At 38.8% G+C, this 16,101-nt stretch overlaps 1 protein-coding gene and 2 pseudogenes across 3 annotated transcripts in view; 2 read left to right on the top strand and 1 right to left on the bottom strand.

Moving 5' to 3' along the window:
- The window catches only part of IDE (insulin degrading enzyme), a 104,096-nt gene extending 92,178 nt beyond the window's left edge, over positions 1 to 11,918 (top strand). For all 3 annotated transcript variants that reach the window (XM_023531441.1, XM_011361570.2, XM_023531440.1), the window contains exons 20-25: positions 299 to 466; positions 1,856 to 2,128; positions 4,473 to 4,534; positions 8,056 to 8,128; positions 8,876 to 8,943; positions 9,627 to 11,918. In XM_023531441.1, the coding sequence (XP_023387209.1) occupies positions 299 to 466; positions 1,856 to 2,128; positions 4,473 to 4,534; positions 8,056 to 8,128; positions 8,876 to 8,943; positions 9,627 to 9,722 (740 nt within the window). In that variant the 3' untranslated portion in view covers positions 9,723 to 11,918. The remainder of the gene's footprint in view (positions 1 to 298; positions 467 to 1,855; positions 2,129 to 4,472; positions 4,535 to 8,055; positions 8,129 to 8,875; positions 8,944 to 9,626) is intronic.
- A 144-nt stretch (positions 11,919 to 12,062) lies between these two features.
- Positions 12,063 to 13,925, top strand: LOC105293082 (annotated as a pseudogene).
- Positions 13,926 to 14,045: 120 nt separating this feature from the next.
- On the bottom strand, positions 14,046 to 14,164 carry LOC111740848 (annotated as a pseudogene).
- Positions 14,165 to 16,101: the final 1,937 nt, after the last annotated feature.

Consider the following 16,101-nt stretch of genomic DNA (forward strand, 5'->3'; position numbering starts at 1 on the left):
CTTAGTCATAAAATGGGTCTTTTGTAAGTTCCTTGCCCTTTAAATTTAATGAGTGTTTAACGAGGGCCTACCAATTTTAGTATATGTGTTGCTGAAGCGAGCACACGAAGACCTACCAAATGCAAATCACTGCACTAGGATTCCCTTAGCTAAGTTGTTTCACATTCTTAATTAATTGCCGCTTGGAATGGCCAAACACCAACCAAATGGAACAACTTTAAAAAGCCAAGCAAAACATTAACTTTTTTAAACCCTAAATAAATTTTGAACATGTTGCTCTTTTTTTTGAAACTTCTAGGAGGGTGGTTCGTTTATCAGCAGAGGAATGAAGTTCACAATAACTGTGGCATCGAGATATACTACCAAACAGACATGCAGAGCACCTCGGAGAATATGTTTCTGGAGCTCTTCTGTCAAATCATCTCTGAGCCTTGCTTCAACACCCTGCGCACCAAGGAGCAGCTGGGTGAGAGAGAAGTAGGGGAAAACAGGGTGCCCTAGGCCTTGAGGAGCAACCACTGTCCTCAGGGAACATTCTCCACATGTAACGGTCCCCAGCATGTCGCTTCAGGCATGTTCTATTCAGAAAGACTTGTGAAGACCTCATTTGTGGGGGACCCACTTCTAAAAGATAAGCAATTAATATCTTATGCACATTAAAGCAGTTCCTGAGGCGATGACACCATGTTTACATTGCATACATATCAACACAGAAGACATTTTGGGTAGCAAGGAGAGGATACAAAGGGCAGGCTGTCCTGGGTGATAAGGTGGGAAGCAAGCCATCCAGAGAAGCTTAGATCCACTAAGCTTTGGATTCCTTGAACGTGCAGGTGTTTTCTCTCATTCATCTTTGTATCCCAAGCCTAGGGCACATAGAAGGTACTCAGTAAGTATTGAGGAAATTTTTCAAGTGGAGTTATAGGCACTGTTAAAAGTCTTGGAGATCGTGGCAGGTTTGATCAATGAGAAAAGAGCCAGTGAAAAAGGATTTGGGAGGTGCCTCCAAGCACCTTTTTTTTCTTTTTTTTCTTTTTTTCCTTTTTTTTCTTTTTTTTTTTTTTTTTAAACAACCACCATGCTACATGCTGGGAAGTGAAAATAGATAAGTTCTGAATGATTCTTTCCTGCAAGGAGCTCAGTCTAATCAGGAAGGCAGACCTGCAAAGCAGTATTTGTAGTACAGTGCGGTAAGTGCTACTGAGAGTGTTCAGATGCTACAGGCTATGCTGGAGATGGTTTCTTCCTCAGAAGTGGGACCCAGAGACACCACAGCTGTCAGAGGTGTGGTTCAGGGCAGTGCAGCTGGAGGAGGCAGGGCATGCGCTTGGTTTAGAAAATGTGTTGAAGGGAGGTAGTGCATGAGCTCACAAGACGGCAGTGGAAGTGTCACTTTCAATTTCAAGGTCTCTAGAGATTTACAACCTGAGTAGAGTTGGTCCAGGAATGGATTATGTAACAGGAAATGAAATAGGCAAGTTCACATGAGGAACTTGGATGTGAAAGGAAACAGTACCAGGTTTTCTTTGGTTAAGGGATGAAAATTAGTTTAGCATTTCTTAGGAGTGGGAATAACTAACATAAATTGAAGATTAATGAGGAGTGATATTAAATTTGTATGATCAATAGGTTTTTTGTTTGTTTGTTTGTTTGTTTTTGTTTGGTTTTTTTAAGAACCCTTATCTCCAACTTTCTAACTCGTCTTCAGAGAGCTCTTCTGGTCTCTCCTTATAAACTGAGGATGTTTTGATTGCTCATATTTCTTCAGAGGTTAATGATATAAAACCCTAAAGTAGATTTTATTTGCTCTGACAAAACAAATTTTGAAAGATTAAAAGTGGTGTTTATGTTTCAGGCTACATCGTCTTCAGCGGGCCACGTCGAGCCAATGGCATACAAGGCTTACGATTTATCATCCAGTCGGAAAAGCCTCCTCACTACCTGGAGAGCAGAGTGGAAGCTTTCTTAATTGCCATGGAAAAGTCTATAGAGGACATGACAGAAGAGGCCTTCCAAAAACATATTCAAGCATTAGCAATTCGTCGACTAGACAAACCAAAGAAGCTATCTGCAGAGTGTGCTAAATATTGGGGGGAAATCATCTCCCAGCAATACAATTTTGACAGAGGTAAGGCAGAATTAGGGTGTATAAGTGTAACATTTGAGGACACTGAGTCCATTCTACAAAATGGTATTCGTTTTAGAGGTGATGTTCTAGTACTGATGGGGGGCAAGGCGTAGACAGCTCTTCTAAAGAACCATTATTTAACATAATTTCCTACTGGAAACTTCATCTTTTTTTCTTCTCTAAAGCTTGAGCTGGATCTACCTGTGTCTCATAATAATACACTAATAATAAATCTAATTTCATTTTTCGTGTTCAATTGCTATGCCCCTGAGGCTCTGAGCATGGGCATGTAGGTGTCTATTTTCCATAACACTTTAAAAAAAAATTTTAAATTTGCAGATTGAATTCATTGGAGGCAAGTGCTGCCGTGGAGGCACAGGGATTCAAACATTTGCCTTTAAGGATCTCCAAAAATTTGTCAGTGCTTCAGATGCTACAGGCTATGCTGGAGATGGTTTCTTCCTCAGAAGTGGGACCCAGAGACACCACAGCTGTCAGAGGTGTGGTTCAGCGCAGTGCAGCTGGAGGAGGCAGGGCATGCGCTTGGTTTAGAAAATGTGTTGAAGGGAGGTAGTGCATGAGCTCACAAGACGGCAGTGGAAGTGTCACTTTCAATTACAAGGTCTCTAGAGATTTACAACCTGAGTAGAGTTGGTCCAGGAATGGATTATGTAACAGGAAATGAAACAGGCACGTTCACATGAGGAACTTGGATGTGAAAGGAAACAGTACCAGGTTTTCTTTGGTTAAGGGATGAAAATTAGTTTAGCATTTCTTAGGAGTGGGAATAACTAACATAAATTGAAGATTAATGAGGAGTGATATTAAATTTGTATGATCAATAGGTTTTTTGTTTGTTTGTTTGTTTGTTTTTGTTTGGTTTTTTTAAGAACCCTTATCTCCAACTTTCTAACTCGTCTTCAGAGAGCTCTTCTGGTCTCTCCTTATAAACTGAGGATGTTTTGATTGCTCATATTTCTTCAGAGGTTAATGATATAAAACCCTAAAGTAGATTTTATTTGCTCTGACAAAACAAATTTTGAAAGATTAAAAGTGGTGTTTATGTTTCAGGCTACATCGTCTTCAGCGGGCCACGTCGAGCCAATGGCATACAAGGCTTACGATTTATCATCCAGTCGGAAAAGCCTCCTCACTACCTGGAGAGCAGAGTGGAAGCTTTCTTAATTGCCATGGAAAAGTCTATAGAGGACATGACAGAAGAGGCCTTCCAAAAACATATTCAAGCATTAGCAATTCGTCGACTAGACAAACCAAAGAAGCTATCTGCAGAGTGTGCTAAATATTGGGGGGAAATCATCTCCCAGCAATACAATTTTGACAGAGGTAAGGCAGAATTAGGGTGTATAAGTGTAACATTTGAGGACACTGAGTCCATTCTACAAAATGGTATTCGTTTTAGAGGTGATGTTCTAGTACTGATGGGGGGCAAGGCGTAGACAGCTCTTCTAAAGAACCATTATTTAACATAATTTCCTACTGGAAACTTCATCTTTTTTTCTTCTCTAAAGCTTGAGCTGGATCTACCTGTGTCTCATAATAATACACTAATAATAAATCTAATTTCATTTTTCGTGTTCAATTGCTATGCCCCTGAGGCTCTGAGCATGGGCATGTAGGTGTCTATTTTCCATAACACTTTAAAAAAAAATTTAAAATTTGCAGATTGAATTCATTGGAGGCAAGTGCTGCCGTGGAGGCACAGGGATTCAAACATTTGCCTTTAAGGATCTCCAAAAATTTGTCAGTGCTTTTAGATTGAGACTGCCCCCCAAAATCTCCCGCTTATCAGCTTCCTTTCACCTTTCTTCCAGAGTAGACATTAACAGTGGGGCTTGCTAAACTACACTAGAATTCAGGAGAGTTAGGTTGTGTTCTCATTCTGACACCAAGAAACTGAAGATCTTAGCCAACACTCCTCTTTTGGGCTGCCCTACCTGTAATTTTCTAGCAGTTATATTCACTATTAATATAGTACCTACAACTTACTGAATGTTTCTCATGTCCCTTAGCAATGTGTTATTGTCATGTTTCTTAGTTCTCATTATATTCCCATTAAGTAGTTATTATCCCCAATTTCCAGATGAAGAAACTGAAGCTCAGAAAAGTGGAAGTGATTAACCCAAGATCCAACAGCTCATAAGTAGAGAGCCGGGATATCCTCTTAATTTTTTACTTGAAATTTATTCCCTTACTATTGCAGAAGCAGATGATCACTTAAAAATGTGGGTACTTAGGAGTGTTGAAGTATATTATCACTTAGTGTAGTATTCTGGGCTACTTAAAATGGGGTTGTTAGTAAATTACTGTTTAATTACTTTTCCAGATAATACAGAAGTTGCATATTTAAAGACACTAACCAAGGAAGATATCATCAAATTCTACAAGGTAAATTCAATTCATATATTTAGATTTTGACTGATAAGGAAATATGATATGTTCTGTGTTGTGAACCACGTCACACAGGATTTATGAAAGCGTGTTTATGGATTTAATTTTTTTTTGACACATAATTACTGTTAGAAAAAAGAGAAAATTTATATTGAACCCAGTACGGTTTTCTTCTCCCTCTGAACCAGGGATGGCGATGGCCTTTCTGGCTTCCTGAGTCATCTCTTTAGGCTACCTTTTTGTTTCTTCTCTCTATTCCCCACCCTAACTCACAAAGAACATTGCTGAGCTTGTCTGGTGGAAAGGAAAAGCAAGGAAAACAAATAGAACTTGGGAATTAGATTGTTCTCCAATCTCTGACAACTATAAATTGTCTTCACCCATTTAGGTGCCACTGTGGCTCCTTCTTTAAATAAATGATTACTCACCTTTGGACATTGTTCAGGGATCTTCTGAGTTTTGAATGCCTGTGGGCACTGAGAAAGTTTATCAAGAGAAAAATAGACACCACCATGAACATTTTCCCAGTACAGCTTTAAGAGGTTCGCACCATGTCAGTTTTCCCCACCTGTAACAAAATTCCAAGACGGGTAGCAAAAATTTTGTTATGTGGGTATATAATGTGTAATAAGCATGCTAAGTGCAAAAATTAAATTTTAAGCTGCAATAGAGTTGTACTTAAAGTATTACATATATTCTTTGTAATACATTGGGGCCTTTATTATGTGTAAAATACTTTTATATCTATTTTGCAAAATAAAGAGCAAAATTATACTCTGTAATTACCATAGTGCCTTAGAATTATATCATAGCTAGTGTTCTAGCCACTTCTCTGGGTTCATCACATCTGATTTATTAGGTGCCAGTCGTTTGGTCAGGAACTCAGTCCTGCCCTGTTCTGACATCTCTTTAGGAGAGAAATCACCTACTTTGCAATGTCATTTTTCAGGGAGATATTGTAACTGACAGTACAAGAGTCAGTACTTGCAGTTCTCATTAGAATGATTTTGTGAGATTACTTGCACAGTGAAGGCTAATCACATTTTTCTCCTGTACTGGGGTTTCCAGTACCCATTTAATTCACCACCGCTGGTTCTATGTGGGAGAGTGAGAAAGAGGGAATGTCCCAACGTGAAGGTGCTGGTCGTTTCCTAAAGGAAAGTGGTGACCTTGCGCTGTTGACGAGTCACTCATACTTCTTACCACTAAATCCTCTGCGAAACTACAAGGCCGATGTTCTCTGTATGTGCAAACAAGTATCAATATAGCCAGTAACACCTTAGCAATAAATTAAAGGAAGACTATTTTAGTTTCAAAATTTGACAGTAAAATTTTAGTTTCAAAATTTGACAGTAAAAGCCAGTGTTTTGAATGTACCTTTTTTGGCAGTGAGATTTGAGCCATTTGGGCTGTGGAAGGGGCTGGGCAAGTTATTTTCTTTACTTCGCAGCTCCCTTTGCATTGTGTAAAGGAAGATAAGGGTCTCATCTAAACTACTCTTGCTCTTTTGCAGTAGTAGTCTTTAAAATATATACATATCTTTTGTTTTTTGATAAGGGAAGACTACGCATGTATAGGGACAATGGATGTGTGGGAAATCTCTGCATCTTTCACTCAGTTTTCTTGTGAACACAAAACTGCTTTAAAAACTATATATGTATATGTATTTATGTATGTATATATGTATGTCTAAAACACACATGTTTTGTTAATAAAAACACATATAAAACAAAATTTTGATCTGAAATTTAACCCCAGCTAGTCTTTGTGTAAATGGAGAGAGAGTTACAGTAGGACAGTGAGGGGCAGAGTTAGGTGTAGGAACAATGCTTAGGACACATGTCCACTGCCAGGCTGTTCAGTTGTCTAGAGGGCCCTGCTTAGAGCTGCTGGCCTCACTCAGTGATCTCAACTTCTCCAAAGGTTCTTTTACCTGTAGGGGCAGCAGCAGGAACATGTATGGCCTCTGAATACAGAGCGGGGGGTTCAGCCCCATCACCAACTAGCTGGCTCTGTGACCTCGGCCAAGTTACTTAAGCTTCTAGCTTCAGTTTCCTTATTTACGAAATAGAGAATAATTGGAGTATTAATTGAAATGAGATACGTAAAGTGATTGGAACTTAGTATTTAATAACTAGTTATTGTTATCTATTAGTAATACTCAATCCTAGGATTTTTAAATGCTTTAATCAGAATACTTTAAATCAGAATATGTTTTTTTAATATTATAAAATAAGTTTTAGTTGTGTTTGTTTGCTACTTAAGACTGTTAAACTGTGAGGTTAAGTATCTGTTCTCAATTGCCTACAAAAAAGGGTGGTCATGTGTAGCTCTTTTTGGTTTCTGAGACAGTCATTTTAAGGCATTATGTGTGTTCAGAAAGAATGATGTCCTCATGTAACGTACTATAATGTTTCCAAAAGAAATGAAGATTTGCCTTTCCTTCCACATTCTATTATTCATTTGAAATTATAAGTAGTACCTGATTATTGAATTTGTGAAATTTGTTATAATAGACTGAATTTTTCTTGTCTTAAAAATGAGTGTTTACCAACGAGCTTAAGTTAAATCTCAAACAACATTTCCCTAGCTGTGTCCCATAATATACTAGTGTTCTACAAGATATTAATAGGGGTAACTAGAAAAAAAAGAGTTTCGTGACCATTTAAGTTTGGAAATGGCTACACTCTTTATTCCTGTTCTTGGAGAATCACAGAGTGGGTTAGCATTTTAAAAGTTCTAGGAAGCCCCAGAGTAAAGACTTCTATAGCCTAGCATTTGTTTAACTTTGATCAAGAAAACATTTCCCTAACTGATTTCACCATGGACCTTTTTTTTTTTTTTTCCCCCCACTAAATACCTATAAATATCTCCTGGGATTCTTGTGTTCCTTAGAACAGGGGTCCCCAAACCCCAGGCTGCGGACCAGAACTGGTCAGTGGCCCGTTAGGAACCAGGCCGCACAGCAGGAAGTGAGTGGCAGGCGAGCCACTGAAGCTTCATCTGTATTTGTAGCAGGAAATCAAGTGAGCTAAATAGGAGAGTGCCTTGTATAAGGCAGAACTTAATAAATGCTAGTTTCCTCTTCTGTTGGTAGGCGAGGGACCACAGCAGTGCCCTGGTGTAGAATCTGAGGTTCTTAGAGGAGCAGGCTTTGTGGTTATCTCTTGACTAAGCTCAGTCCATTGTCTCTGCAGACACTAAAGATCACTAGGTGTGGCCCTGAGTCACACCCCACTGAGTGCTGGGCTACATTTTTAATCCCAGCCGAAGTACTTATTTGCCGTAGGAGTTTGAACACATCACTTCATCTCCTTGGACTCGGTTTTTTTCATCTGTAAAATGGGGTTAAAAATAATTCTTGCCTGATATTTGTAGAGTTTAAATGAAATATTGTAACTGAGGGGAAAGAAAAGGAAGCATCTTTTCTGTTTCTGGTTCTTCACGGTTGTAAGAGAACACCTCATTTTAAGTTCCTTAGTGGGCAAAAGGGTGACTTTGCCATTCTTTCTGCCTAGGAAATGTTGGCTGTAGATGCCCCGAGGAGACATAAGGTATCCGTCCATGTTCTTGCCAGAGAAATGGATTCTTGTAAGTATTTATTCTTGACTTTTTTGACTGTTTTTAGGCACATTATAGCTGTCCCTTCCCACAGCTACATCTCTTATTGAGTACCAGAAAGTAAAGGGGTGCAGAAGGGAACTAACTGGAGACAGAATCTGCTCTAGCAAAGCAAAAATAAGGGGAAAAGAGAAATGAGTTAGTGAAGGGGAGAGCCAATACCAGATGGCACAACGCAAGGCTGGCTACAGCCCTTTAAGAAAGCACAGCTAGTTGCTGGTGAGACGTCTCCAAAGAAGCCATATGGAACCACTGCATGTAGTGAGGAAGAATAAGCAATTTATCTGCTCCATCCTTCTCATCTCCTGTCTCTGACTGGCCAAGGTTTGCCCCACAACCATTAACTCCCCCGGCCTTCTGGGTTGTTTTGGTGGCCAGAGCTTCAGGGTCCAGTGAGGTCAGACATGGGCACTAAAATTGCTGCTGCCAAGACTTTAATAACCATGGTAACATCATGAACCATCATTGGGGACACTCCAGATAGGAGGCAGGACAAGTAATCAAGGCCTCGGGGAGCAGGCAGCCTGAGAGGATCTGAGAAGTACATGAACTGGGCCTGATGTTACTGTATTTATTTAACAAGTACAAATAGGGTGAACTTCAGCTCATTAAACAGTTGTTTAATGAGCTGAGTCTGGTTTCTTTTGTTTTTCTAAAATGGCTCTTGTGTGCTAGTATCAATAAGTGCAAAGCATTAAACTTTTCATTTTCTTATAGGTCCTGTGGTTGGAGAGTTCCCATGTCAAAATGATATAAATTTGTTACAAGCACCAGCCTTACCACAAGTAAGAAATATAAATGTTATGTTAGATTGCACTATTAGGGGACTTACTACTTAGAAGGAGCTTATTCATCAGGACGAATAAGACCTAGAGGTTTCAGGTCACCAGGTGTTAGAGCCTCTACCTTTGGTCTCCCTTAAAGGCCAGGTCTCCGTTCTTTCTGACAGTTCCCAGTGGTCACTTTTCCCTTTTCAGCTGCAGAGACACTCAACCTCTGCCCTTGTCTGCCTTTGCCTCTAGCTTGAACGGTTGTGTTACTCCACAACGAGTCCTCTCCAGCCACATTTGTTCCCAGCCCCTTCCACAGCCTGGCACATTTTAGTCATCTGGAAAGGTTGGCATTTACTTGCAGGAGGAGGAAACTGGCAGTGTGACCAGGCCCTTACTGGGTGGGCACAGCAGCCTCCACCACTCTGCTGAAGCCTTGGTGCTGAGCCCTTGGTGTGCCAGCCTTGTATGTCCAGAGGAAAGCTGTGTCCTCCATCTGGCCCACAGCCCCACTAGGGACATTCACCATGGATTGGCATAGATCTTCTGGCCCTACTGATACAAAAAGAAAGGCCAGCAGATCATAATATATGGGGTAGAAATTAGTATATCTAAAAAAAAAAGAGAGAGAAAAATGTCAATGTCCTGTTGAGTCTGTTTCTTAGGCTGATATACTAAAAGAAAATTTTTCTTTGCAGCCTGAAGTGATTCAGAACATGACCGAGTTCAAGCGTGGTTTGCCGCTGTTTCCCCTTGTGAAGCCACATATTAACTTCATGGCTGCAAAACTCTGAAGATTCCCCACGGGTGGGAAAGTGCAAGTGGATGCATTCCTGAGTCTTCCAGGGGCCAGAAAAACAATCTTGGCCACTTTTATAGTTTCTGATTCACTATTAGAGACACAAACGGAAAAGGAAGTTATCAAATGTCATAATGTAGAAATATTAAAAATCCAAAGTAATTAAATTACAGAATCTTTTAGATGTAGAGTATTTTTAAAATACATGCCTCTTAAATATTTAAAAAAAAATTTTCATTACTAAGAGAAATTTCTCTTATATAACAATACTTAAGATGATAAATGATATTCCTATAGAATGTTTCTTCCATATTCTGTAAAATAGTCACTTGTCAGAAGAAAATATGTTACCTTTTTTCTAAAAGCCTCCTAGGTTGACAGAAAAGTCTTCAAAACATTTAGAAAGGTAATACCTTTTTAAAAATTGGTCCTCAAATTTGCTTTCTACTTGATGGTTTTATGTAAATTAATGGAGAACATAACATTTGGCAGATAATGAACAAAACAATGTAATTTTCTTTTATTAGTCAAATTGCTGATTATAAGGCATGGTTTTAATCTTTTTATAAAATTTGAACATGTTTTTTATTCAAACTAGACAAATGCTGGAAAACCCTAGAACATCCTACTTATTTATAGTGCTAGAAATACAGAATTACTTTACATTGATTTTGTCCCAAACTGAATTTCTCAGGATTACTGTGATTCGTTTCTTTCTGATTGGATTATATTGGCATTCTTGTTCATAGTTGGTTTGCAGTGTTCCATCAGTTTTACTTTTCTCATCAAGATGTTACTGTATTTATTTAACAAGTACAAATAGGGTGAACTTCAGATCCCACTGAGTGTGTGACATGCTTTTCCAACATCAGCTATTTAAACACCTGTAACTTTTTACTACCGTAAAATTACAGTGAGTATATGAACCAATATATTTGCCCCATTATGAAGTTAAAAGTCAACAAGTACAAAGCTAACTTTTTGGAAGTATAAAAATTAAAACCTTGGATTCTTAAATAGCATGATCTCCATAAGACTCTAAAATCCGTTTTGCTACCAGTCTAATATTGCCTTAAGTGTTAAGTTATTTTTTGAATATATAAATGTAAACATACAAACACACAAATGATGACTGGAGTGGACTTTTAAAAAATATTTTTTTCATGAGATACTATTTTAGATGAAATCGTTACTATAGATTTAACAGCTGTTTTGAAATATTTACTGTTATTAAAACTTCAAGAGAAATTGTGAATATACTTTCACATACAGGCACTAGTAACAATAAGTGGTCCTATTGTCCACTAACTCAGGCAAAGTAAAGTATGGCATTTTCAAGTGACATTTTACCTCCATATGAGTTGGTTTGCCAGGACTTCTTTCTGTAGAGTCATGTTTTCTTACATCTTAAGTTTTCACGTTTGCCGTTATCCAAATAATCTAAATTTGGGGCAGGAATGATATAATCACAGCTATGGAGGCTGCTTCGAAAAGCGGGGCTCCATTTCACATAAATGTGGTGCTGTAACTGTCTTTTATCCCTACCTTCAAGAGCTTCCTTGTATGAAGCTTGTCTTTGTCCATCAGAAGGTGTGTGAGTTAACACTTCCTTCTGGTTTTATGCATTTGTAGACTATGCAGCTTTTCATCAAATTGCAAATATATATGAGAGGGATCTAAAATTAGTCCTGAGTGTTTAAATCCACCACTGTTAGGAGTAAATAATCCACCTACCTTTTCTGTGGAAAATTATGTGCTATTGAGTAACTTTTAGCTCTTTTTAATAAATGGGTGACATTTAACAGAGTCATTATTAGGAGCAAGTCACGTGAAGAAATCTGAAAGGAATAGCATGTGGTCTTCCAGGAGCCTGTGATTGTTGTTCAGTGTGCTCCAGCATTGGCTGGCATCCAGATTGGATCTAGAGCTACTGTTGGATCACTCAGGCAAACTAATGGATTCATTTAAATGGGTCCAAGCTGCAGTCCACAAGCAATAACAGACTACCCCGGATACTGCTATTTACTCGATGCTTATTTAGTAAAGATCTGTGAAACAAACTAAGGTATTAGTTACCTGTGACTTTTTAATAGTCTTTTTGACTAGTTGATTTGGAGGAGCGAGCATGTGACACAGCCAGTATGGTGGAGTGCTAGGATAATCCTGTTTACAATAAATCGCCTGAATTTAACCTCTGAAGTTTGCATTTGTATTTTTTTTAGTCAGTGGCCAATCCTCAACCTACCTACATCCTTACTGGACAATGTTGCTTGCTTTCATTGCTTCTAATGCAGAAAGCAGTGAATTTTTTTAAGTGTATCTGGGTAGCAGTGATTTAGTCAAATAAATGAGTCAACTTCACACTCTTAGGAACAGATCACACTTTTTCATAACGGGTTTGCCTCCAGGACACAGGTGTCATGAAAACCACCACTAAATCTAAGCCAGAATGGAAAAAGAAGACTCATATTAACATCGTCTTCATTGGACAAGTAGATTTAGGCAAGTACGCCACTACTGGCCATCTGATCTACTAACGTGGTGGGATCAATGAAAGAACCATTGAAAATTTTGAGGCCGCTGAGTTGGGGAAGGGCTCTTTCAAGTATGCCTGGATCTTGGGTAAACTGAAAGCTGAATGTGAGCGTGGTATCACCGTTGACATCTCCCTGTGGAAATGCTAAACCAGCAAGTATTATGTGACCATCACTGATGCCCCAGAACACAGAGACTTCATCAAAAACATTATAGACACATCTCAGACTGACTCTGCTATCCTGATTGTTGCTACTGGTGTTGGTGAATTTGAAACAGGTATCTCCAAAAAATGGGCAGACCTGTGACATGACATGCCCTTCTGGCTTATACACTGCATGTGAAACAACAAAATGGATTCCAATGAGCCACCCTGCAGCCAGAAGAGTATTTAAGGAAATCATTGAGGCAGTCGGCACCTACATTAAGAAAATTGGCTACAATCCTGACATAGTAGCATTTGTGCCAATTTCTGGTTGAAATGGTGACAACATGCTAGAGCCAAGTGCTAATGTGCTTTGGTCCAAGGGATGGAAAGTCACCTGTAAAAGCGGCAATGCCATTGGAACTGCTTGAAGCTCTAGACTGCATCCTGCCACCAACTCATCCAACAAGCCCTCGCATCTGTCCCTCCAGGTTGTCTACAGAATTGGTGGTATTAATACTGTCCCTGAGGGGCAAGTGGAGGTTGGTATCCTCCATCCTGGCGTGTTGGTCACCTTTGCTCCAGTCACTTACAACTGAAGTCATCTGTTGAAATGCACCATGAAGCTTTAAGTGAAGCTATTCCTGGGACAATGTGGGCTTCAGTGTCAAGAATGTGTCTATCAAAAATGTTCGTCATGGCACTATGGCTGGTGACAGCAAAAATGACCCTTCAGTGGAAGCAGCTGGCTTCACGGCTCAGGTGATTATCCTGAACCATCCAGTCCAAATCAGTGCTGGATATGCACCTGTGCTGGATTGTCACACAGCTCACATTGCAGGTTTGCTGAGCTGAAGAAGACTGATGGTCATTCTGGGAGAAAGTCGGAAGATAGCCAAAGTTTTTGAAATCTGGTGATGTTGCCATCATTGATATGGTTCCTGGCAAACCCACGTGTGTTGAGAACTTCTCTGGCTATCCTCCTCTGGGCCATTTTGCTGTTCATAACATGAGACAGACAGTTGCTGTGGTGTCATCAAAGCAGTAGACATGAAGGCAGCTGGAGCTGGCAAAGTCTCCATGTCTGCCCAGAAGATTCAGAAGGCTGAATAAGTATTATCCCTAATACCTGAGAACGGTCTCAGAATTGTATGTCTCAATTGGCCATTTAAGTTTAATAGTAAAAGATTGATTAACGATTACAAGGCATCATAAAACCTTCAGAAGGAAAGATGAATGTTTTGTGGACCATTTTTTGTGTGTGTCGTAGTTTTTAAGTTATTAGTTTTTAAATGCTTTTTAATGGAAATAACTTGACCAAAAATCTGTCAGAGAATTTTGAGACCTATTAAAACAAAATGTAGTGAGAAAAAAAAAGATTAGATCATTTTTGCAAAACAGGAACCTCGGTGTGAGAGGCTGAACTCTTTGCTGTGAGCATTGTCATCGACCCCAAACCCAGAAAGATTTATCCCTGGCATTATAGGGAGAAAAATAAAAATGGTAGAAAAACAAAAATTTCTTTCTTTCTTTTTTTTTTTTTTTTTTTTTTTTTTAGGCAAGGCAATCGTTGGTTGACCTCACAGATTGCAAGGACCTTGTCAGCTTACAATCTCTTATTTTCTATTTTTTTTTTTATGCCTACAGCGCCTGGTCTTCCTATGTGGTCTTCTATCCAAGTACTAACCAGGCCCGACCCTGCTTAGCTTCTGAGATCAGACAGAATCGGGCTTGTTCAGGGTGGCATGGCTGTAGACAAAATTCCTTTACAGCTGATCTTTGTATCTTATTGTAACATAACATCTCCAGCAGCAGGTTAGGCAGATGTCCCTTGTCTCTGACTGTTAAGATAAACTTCCTATTTGTGTGGTTGCCGGCTGGCTCAGATAGGCATCTCTGAAGAAAGTCTGCTTGTTCCTTAGTTTCCAGCCTGGGACAGTAGGGCCAACCCACACAGTCAGCATTGTGCTCAGGGATGGTGCAAGCAGCCCCATCCAGAGGCCCAGAGTGACCCCAGGTTCTATGGCTTGGTGCAGTTTCCCACTCTCCCGGTGCATGGGGGGCAATCATCTGGTCCCCTCCTGGTACCCTATAATATGGCTTTTTGGAATGTTGTTGTTTGTCGTGAAAACCAAGGGTTCTCATATACTCATTTCCCTTTTGTAAGGGTAGTTCCTGCCCTCCAACTCTCCCTGGCCAGGTTTCTGCCCAGTTGGCTCCTGGATCCCAAGTATTCTGTGCTGCCTATCGAATGAAGTTCATTTGTTGTCTTTGTCAACATAAACATTGTAGACACCATGGCTTTTTGTGGAAAAGCATATTGATAGTATTGCATTGCTGCTTTTCTCATCCAAGTCCAACTCCAAAGATATTACAGCATTTTGGACAGCTCATACCCTAAATTAACCTTAACATTATAAATATAAAGCACTTTATGGATTATAGACCACCTTCACAGACATCTTCCACAGTAGATCTTCCATAATAACCTTCTGACGTAGGAGTACTATGATTAAAATTATCATCCCAGGTTTTCAGAGGCATAAATAGCTCAGAAAGGCTAAGTCCTTTGCCCTGGATCATACAGGAAGCACAAATTCAAACCTCTAAGAAATTGAATTATTACTTTTCTCATGAAAATTCCAAGCCCAGATGGCTTCACTGGTAAATTTTATCAAATGTTTAAAGATGAAATTATACCAATTTTACATAAAATTTTAGAAAACAGAAGAGGAACCCTATTTATGAAGCCAGCATTTACTTTATGAGGCCAACGTTACCTTTATACCAAAATCAGACAAAGATATTTTAAGAAAGCTTCAAACTAGTTATCCTTTAAAAAGTTTCAAAAGTCTTTAACAAAATATTAGCAATTTGAATTCAGCAATATATCAAAAGGAGTTTTTTATATAGTTGATTTTCAAATATGCCAACCTTACGTGGTGACAAAGTCGAGTTTTCCTAGGAATGAAAGGTTGGTATATTTGAAAATTAGTTATTTATCATAGTAGCAGAATTGAGAAAAAAATCACATGATCATTTCACTAGACATAGTAAAAGCATTTTACAAAGTTCATAATAAAATCTTTCAGCAAATAAGGAATAGAAGAGAACTTCCTCATCCTAATAAAGGGAATTTACAAAATACCTACTGGTAACATGATATTGAATGATAAAATATTGAACATTCTTCCTCTAAGATCTGCACCAAGATGAGGATGTATGCTCTCGCTACTTCTGTATAAATTCGTATTTGAGGTCCTAGTTACTGCAGTAAAGACTGGAAAGGATGAAGTAAAACTCTAGTCACAGATGACATGAGCACATACAAAACTCTTAAGGACTACAAAAATGCTACTATAAACTGAATTAACAAAGTAATGGGAAATAAATAATAACGAATTCACTTTATTTGTATATACTGTCAACAGAATTCAAATATTTTCAATAGCACCAAAATCGGGGTAAATTTTTAAAAATTTGAATAACCTGTATACTGAAAACTTAAAAACATTACTGAAAGACCTAAATAAAAGGATATATGCATCATATTCATGGAGACAGTTTTTTTAAGAGACCTATTCTCCCCCATTGATCTGTAGATTGTAAACAATGCCTATCAAAATCCCAGCAGCGTTTTTTGGCAGACATTTACAGGCTGATTTTTAAAATCACATAAATGTCCAAATAATCT

Source organism: Pteropus vampyrus, unplaced genomic scaffold (genome assembly GCF_000151845.1).
Source record: "Pteropus vampyrus isolate Shadow unplaced genomic scaffold, Pvam_2.0 Scaffold68, whole genome shotgun sequence".
Lineage (NCBI taxonomy): Eukaryota > Metazoa > Chordata > Mammalia > Chiroptera > Pteropodidae > Pteropus > Pteropus vampyrus.